Here is an 8,205-nt window from a genome sequence, read left to right as displayed (position 1 = left end):
ATTTTCTAATGGTGAAAAGTGACTGGTTCTTCACAAGTGTTACATTTAATGTAGCTCTGAGTTATTAGAAAGATAGAAACGATGACCCCCTTGCCCCCCCCCCCCCAAAAAAAAAATTAGCCTTGCCCTAGCCATTGTGTCAGTGGTTAGAGTGTCGGCCTGCACAATGAAGTGTCTCCTATTCGATTCCTGGTCAAGGGCACTTACCTTGGTTTCCAGTTCACTCCCCACCCTCCACCACCCCCCACCTCCCCAGCCCCCATCCGGGCACTTTCAGAGGCAACCAGTCCATGTGTCTCTCTCATGTCGAAATTTCTCTTTCTCTCTCTCCCTCTTCCTCTATCCCTTCCATTCTCTCTCAAAAAGGAATGGAAAAAATATCCTCAGGTGGGGATTAACAACAACAACAAATTAGCCTTGAATTAATTTGATGGAATTCAGTTAGGGAAAAGCAAATTATGCATTATTATTATTAACATTGTTTGCATATGAAATAATTCCTTTTTGTACTAATAATTAGACTTTCTGATCGATATATTATTCAAATTAACAATTAAGAATTCTTGGTTAATTTTGCCCTTTCTCTTTATATGGCCACTTTATTTAAAATGTTCTTTATGTGCAAAAGTAAGAAAAATACTATGAGTTCACTTGGATCTCTGCTCTAGAAATCTAAAATCATTTATTTTTATCCATTAACCATCTATAAAATTTATAGGAGAAGAATTTATTCTTTAAAAGGGAGGCCAATTAAATACTTCTTAAGAAGAAACTAATAGATAAGCAAGGAGTAAGTTTCTCAGCAAAGAAATAAGGTCATTTCATTAGAAAAATGAACAATCATAGCTTCCTATAATTTCAAGCATTGTCCTCAAGGCTAGCAATCTATTTACATTCATGAAATAATGTTTGATAAGTTTTGTGTACAAGAACTCTTTATTAAGTATATACATTTATACAAATTTTACTGGGCCTCATATTACTGGCCTCAATTTGTAAATAAGGGATTTAGATTGGGTGATTTCTAAAGCATATTTCAGCCTTCAAACTGTTGATTATTTTAAATATCTAAAGAAATAACCAGTAAGGAATTCTCCAACACAACTCACAATTAATATTTGGCATTTGCACATGTTACAGGTCTCATACAAAGTTACTCGAAGGCAATGCAATAACTGAAAAACTAATACAAATTAATATAATTTCTTTTATAAAAAAAAATAAGAGATCCTGTTTTCAAAGTGGCCATTTCTTTTCAAATGTTCCCTCAAACATGCAGAACACATTCATTCACAAAAACTAGGTTAGGGAGACAGAGTAGTATAAAATAAAAATTTGGAAGCAATACAACACAAAAAATTGGACCTAGATTTAGCAGCATAAGACAGCTGCCAGAAATTCAATTAACTTGTTAAGCCTACCTAATGAAAAAGCAAAGTCAGTACATGAACATCCTGATAAAGTGCATAACAGAGTCAGTGGCATCCTACCCTTGGGCTAGAGTTTTTTCTGTACCCCATTCCTGTGCTATTGCTCTTTTAATTCTAAACATCTCACCGTAGTTATGAAACTATACAGAGCTTCCCCTCCAGATGAACATGAAATTGTCCTGAAATACAGAACTACGGACACAGAAACCTCCAAGAAGTTTAGCATTTCACCAGCTAATACATTTCACCAAATCTATGTTGGGAAAAACATCTAAAAAGCCCTTGTGTTGAGTTCCTAATTTTGATGATTCTGTGATTCTGATCAAATTCTATTATGTGATACTGATCAAATTTCAGACCGGTAATCCATAAGGTCTTACAGTGCCCAGATTGCTACTTTCAGGCGCACAGTGATTTTCAGGTACAGAAAAATCTGTACCACATTTTCATCATATTTTGATGTCAATTGCTGAAGTACTCATGTGTACTTATCTCCAAAGTGGCTATGTGAACAATATACCTGTTCTATCAGTGTAGGAGACAAATATTTTGAATATGTTTTCAGATTCTAGATCATGTATCTTCATTAAAGAATGCACTGGTTTCTGCTAGTTTATGGTGCATTAGCATGCGTTGACTATTCTATTTAAGTAATATTGTAGGCAAAGGTGAAGGAGCTTTCCTAGAGAGACAATGTCTAGCATAGTGCCTGGGACACAGTAGGCTCTGAATAAACACACATTGAAGGAGTACAGAACTGAATGAACTACTATCAAAAGAATTAATACAATGAGTTAAACTTTGGCTCAAAGCACAAATTTCCAAGTCAACTGTTAAGTCCTGTTTCGTCAACATATGACAGGGCATGTATTTTCCCTGGTCTCTGTATTTCTTTTTGATGCAGCAGAGGTTTCACTCCATTGGTCAGTATTTGTTTAGTTCCATTTTCCTTTTAAAAATGTTTAATTTAACAGGAAAACTCCTTTTCTTGCAGAAACTAGGTAAGAGGATCTCCAAAGGTCACGGCATATAATATCTGATAAACAATTCTGATTAAGGGCAGTGCCACTGGGAAATTTAGGGTGGTTGGTTGATATTCATAGTGTATATTAAAAAAATGTCATAGTCCGTTTTCAAATTTCAATGCATAAATATGCACCACATATTTCTAAGAGCCCTATTTCTCTCGTCCCAACTTTCCAAGATAGTCTGTATTCTGTCTAATTTGAATGCTGAATTGATTCTATTTAAATCATTTTTCTGAAATGAAAATTGGCTCACTTTCTTTTCACTGAGGAATTAATTAACTCTCCCAATAACTGGCTTGAATTTTTTTAAGTGGGAAAATTACATAGGATTTTTATTTTAGTAAAGAACAATTGTTTATCTTTAAAAACATTTAAAAAGACATTCTGCATTCAAGTTCATCATATTTTAGGAAACTTCTATAGCAAAAAAAAAAAAATTACAGTAGACTTTCTGACTTCTCCATAGTGTCCTTGGATAAATAAACAACCCAATAGACCATGTTAAATGCCCCAAATGTTACTGGAAAGAGAATGCGGGCATACTTGTCTATTTTACTTGTGCCAGATCCAGGAGGTGGTGGGGCAGAAGGAGGAGGAGTGGCTGACAACTTCCCAGAAGCCCCTATGGTATTAACTGTTGTCTTAATTCGCCCCAGTCTTGATCCAAACACATGGTGGGTAAAAGCAGGTCCTGCTGAAGCTTGAGGGGGCACATACCCAGTTCTGCTAGGAGTAGAGGAAGCAGATGGTAGTGCTCTTGCAGCAGATATAGTTTCAGCGGCATTTGCATGGCTGAATGGGTTTGGACTGGAAGCTAAGTAAGTCTGAGATGTGGCCTCAGAAGCTGCTTGAACAATCATGGAAGATCTGCTCGAATGGTTTCCTACCTCGGTTCTGATGCCAACGTCAGATTCAGACTGAACCAAAACATTTGTTCTTTTCCTCATGTTCAGATTGGCATTTGTGTTCTGAAAAGATATAATCAAAATTACATTGGTATGTCATTTTATATAGATTTATACAAAATTTAAATGGATCAAATCATTAGAACTAGTTGTTTCCATAAAATAGACCTTTATTAATATGCTATAATCAGCTTGATATAAAGGCTTACCAAAAAGAATGTGTACATATCTGAAACTGAATCAAAAATTTTCTTTTTTGAAATTGTTATCCATTCCTGCCGAAACCGGTTTGGCTCAGTGGATAGAGCGTCGGCCTGCAGACTAAAAGGTCCCAGGTTCGATTCCAGTCAAGGGCATGTACCTGGGTTGCGGGCACATCCCCAGTAGGAGATGTGCAGGATGCAGCTGATCGATGTTTCTCTCTCATCGATATTTCTAACTCTCTATCTCTCTCCCTTCCTCTCTGTAAAAAATCAATAAGATATATTAAAAAAAAATTGTTATCCATTCCTATAAATAATTAGGATTTAAATCTATAAAAAGAAGATTAGGCTTTTATGAGCATAAACTAGAGTTATATTTGACTTTAAGGATTCAGGATGATGGCAGTACAACTTATTTGTTCAGTTTTATTGTAAATAATATTCTGGGATATGTTGTGTACATTTCAGTGAGTTTTGTGTAGTTTGCTTTATAAACAGGAAGAACTTTACTTATTCTTGTGCATAGAATCACAATAATAATAACCATCCACATGTGCATGCCATTCTTTAAAAAAATCTAAAAGCTTTCATTTCTAAGTCCCTGGAATTTATTTTCATACTAGTAGTCTTCTATAAGCAATCATACACAACATTATAAATCCAGAAATCCTAATGCATTTTAGTTTTTACTATAATCAATAATGCAAAAACAAAAGAAAACCAGATTTTTAAATAAAATGTTGTATTAGACATATAAACAGGATCACCATTGCATAAATATCTAAGTTCAAATTATTTATGTGTAAAAATGTTTCAATAAACATGAAATTCAGTATTTTCCATCAAATTATATTCTGTGTAAAACAAAACTACACTTGAATGAAGATGCATGAAAAATATTCAAAATAATGCTCCTTGTATTTTGACAGACATGATAAATAACTGTATAGCCAACTATAGATTGTCCACACTAGTGAAGGAAAGCAATTGCTCAAACTATTCAAATATCTGTCCTTAGCTATAGTTTGATTGTTTTGCAAAGATGTTTGTTTCTTCATTACATTTATTCTAAGTTATATTAAGGGTAAATAGTAATTGCTTTCTATATACTCTTCCCCTACCATTTCATGAAATAAATGATGGGTGAGAAGATGGAGAAGTAGAAGAGAGACAGAGGAAGAACAGCTCACAAGTGTACGTTTCAGAAGCCAGCCTACAAGAAATTTCACAGATATTACATACAATTAATTAATAATCCACTTTACAGAAAAATGCTTGGTCTACAAATATAATCTCTTTTCAATACCACACTCATCAAGCAGGTTAAACGTGTTCAACCCATATTTCATATATTTGTGAATTATGACTTCAACTTTTCTGAGAAAGAAAATAAGCCTCACAAGGTGAGAGCCATAACAGGATCTGAGAGGCTTGGAGAGCGTTCTTCCTGTCAGCCTGGAGGATTCTTCTAAGTAGATTGCAGTTGAACTCTTGAGAACTTGTCTAACATATGGCATCTAATTTCAGTGGAGACAATTTAAACCAAAATTGACATCAACCTAAAAGGTGAATTATCATAATTTACCCAGAACATTGACTCTACAAAGCACACTGTACACATCACTTAATTAACCCTCAGATTTTGAGTCCCTTTTTTTTACAGAAAAGGATAACCATTCATTGATTACCTTTAATTCTAAAATGTAATACACATGGTGAAGAATATAAAGAAGTGTAAAGTATATCCACAACATTTAAAAAGCTTACACTATTATTGGTAAGGTAAAATGAACACCCATGCACATGATACAATAAAATATATAACAAATATACTAAGAAGAGAAGGAAGAGAGTAATAAAAGGACCAATTGGACGAGCAAGAGAGAAATATGTAGTTTCAAATACCGTGTAATCTGGTATTTTCTTATTGCCTTTTCCACCTAAAGTTAGGTCATACATAATCTTTAGAAACCCATCTTCTTCCTAAAAATAAACTCTAAGAATTGGATACAGTGGGGCCTTGACTTACGGGTTTAATTCGTTCCAAGACCGAGCTCGTTAAGGAGCTCGTTAACTCAAATTACTCTATCAACTCAAAACAAAAAATCGGCCGAGAGACAGCTGGTATCTCAAAAAACTCGTTAGTCGGGACACTCGTAAGTCAAGGCCCCACTGTACTTCCATTTCTGGCCAAAATGGAGCCACAGAGACAGAATTTACTCTCCTGCATGAAGTGACTGGACAAAGCCCCACCCGGGTTGCTCAGTTGGTTGGAGAGTCACTCCCTACCCAAAAAGGTTGTGATTGGATTCCAGGCCAGGCACATACCTAGGAGGCAGGTTTGATCTCCAGATGGGGCAAGTATAGGAGACAACTGGTCAATGTTTATCTCTCCCATCAATGTAATTCTCTCTCTCCACCCCCTCCCCCTTCCTCTCTCTCAAATCAATGAACATATCCTTGGGTAAGGATTTAAAAAAGAAAAAAAGGATTTAAACTTAACATAAAGGAAATATGTGAAATAAAAATTGTTTTTTGAAGAGACTGGGCACTAGACAACATAGAACCATAATCACTGGGAAAAAAAAAAAAAGGAAAGAAACAACCTTGAGAGAGTCCTATGCTTTGGTGCAGAAAGGGAGAATATGGGCAAAAGCTGGCAGACTCCCTGAATTGAGGAGATGGAGCTGAGAATCTAGGGAAATCAAGGTGGTTAGCGTTCACAGGAAAAAGTAACAGAGAAGTGTATGCTGAAAAAAGGAGAGAACTCCAAATGTCTGAAGAGTCCCATTGAGTATTTTGCTAAGCACAGATCAGATTAAGGGGGTGGGGAGAATTAACTACCAAAGGCTGCAAGAAGAACCACCTGAAAGGATTAGAAGCAGTACCTGGCATATACTAAACCAGGGGATATGCCTGTTCCCACCAGCCAGACTGGAATATCTCAACATTCAAATAAAATTTGGCAGAGTACTCAGAAGGCATTTGCCTCAGTAATATGAATAACCAACTCCATACACTGATCTAGTCTTGCATAATGAATCTTAAAAGTAAGACCTAAAAAGATGAAAGTAATTCTAAGTAACCTAAGTGCACCCCACAAGAAATCACAAGCACATTTATCTGATCTTATCTTCTTTTCCTCCAAATCAATATCCTTCTGGAACTTCCTGAAATCCCAACTGTGAATTATGTTCTAATGGTTGCTTGAATAATTCATCCTCCCTCTTCATATCCCACGCCTCACCTTCAGGATCTGGAGCCTATTTTCCTACAGGCTTCCTTATGACTTTCTCTGGCCAACAGTGTGGTGGAAGTGATAGTGTGCACTTCCAAGTCTTCGCCTTAAGAGCCCTGGCTTGCCTCTACTCTCAGAACACTGCCACCATCATAAGAACAGAGGTGGGCTAGCCTGATGGAGAAATCTTTTAGAGCAGAATCAGTCATCCTAGGGAGGTTTATCCTAGAAGCCAATAGCTAACTGATCACTAGATATGTGAGTTTGCTCCAGCTAAGAGACAATGGACTGCCCAGCCAATCCTAATCCAGATCAACAGAACTTTCTAATTCACTCACAGTATTAAAAGCAAAAATAAATTGTTGTATGCTAATTAAGTTTTGTAGTTGTTTGTTATGCAGCATGGTTGTGGCACTAGATAACATATGTAGACCAACTAAACCAAGGGCCCTAAAGGAGGTATTCCCAAAACCCTGGAGAGGAGAAGTTCCCCAGACATTCTGGGATAATTAGAAGGTGGTCCTGCCCAGAATGCATCAAAGACCATTTGTAGACCCTATTGCCCAACTCCACACACTAGTTAAAGGACCTAGTTTTTTGCCCTCGATAACCCCATTCGTAAAGAATAACAACATTTTAAAACTGCAAGAGTTTTTTCGTGATCAACTTATTCCAGTTCCTCATTTACAGTAGGGAAAAATCCAAGCAGAAAGGTCATGACTGAATGGAAGGCATACACTGAGTTACTTAACTAAGTGTTCTGCCATATTGTACAGCCTCTTCGTGCACAGATGTGGAGGAGGCATTAAAATACTTAATAAACTACTCCTTTTGAGTCATTCGAGTCAGTCAAGTATATGTAAGTCAATTATATTGTTAAAAATTATTTGAGACTTGGAAGTCAGAAATGAGTACAGCTTGTTCTTTCCATGTCATAATGGAGCATTAATTAACAATTCCATGCAAGGATTATTAAGTTTCTAGGAGAATTTACTTGAGTTTGATTTTGCTATTTAATATTGGATTTGAGGCAAATACTATGAAGTTATATATTAACTTGAAGGCTCTTGTCCAGTAAAAAGACCACTAAAAGTAATGATTTTGTTGCCCTGTAGGATGTTAACCACTTCTGTATCTGACATAGCAACCTCATCCTAACATTTACTTTTTTATTTTTTAAAAAACATATTTTATGGATTTTTTACAGAGAAGAAGGGAAAGGGATAGAGAGTTAGAAACATCGATGAGAGAGATTCATCAGCTGCCTCCCGCAACCAAGGTACATGCCCTTGACTGGAATCGAACCCAGGACCCCTCAGTCCACAGGCTGATGCTCTATCCACTGAGCCAAACCAGTTAGGCAACATTTATTTTTTTTAAAGTTACTTGTAGTTATTACTC

The 8,205-nt window shown here is 36.2% G+C and overlaps 1 protein-coding gene across 1 annotated transcript in view; it reads right to left on the bottom strand.

The window, feature by feature from the left end:
- Positions 1 to 270: 270 nt before the first annotated feature.
- GABRA4 (gamma-aminobutyric acid type A receptor subunit alpha4) overlaps positions 271 to 8,205 on the bottom strand; it is a 72,400-nt gene continuing 64,465 nt past the window's right edge. Inside the window, exon 9 of the mRNA XM_059671943.1 lies at positions 271 to 3,426. Within this exon, the coding sequence (XP_059527926.1) occupies positions 2,896 to 3,426 (531 nt within the window). The 3' untranslated portion in view covers positions 271 to 2,895. The remainder of the gene's footprint in view (positions 3,427 to 8,205) is intronic.

Source organism: Myotis daubentonii, chromosome 1, assembly GCF_963259705.1.
Source record: "Myotis daubentonii chromosome 1, mMyoDau2.1, whole genome shotgun sequence".
Taxonomy (NCBI): Eukaryota; Metazoa; Chordata; class Mammalia; order Chiroptera; family Vespertilionidae; genus Myotis; species Myotis daubentonii.
The sequence above is the reverse complement of the archived record's forward strand: the minus strand, read 5'-3'. Positions and strand labels throughout refer to the sequence as shown.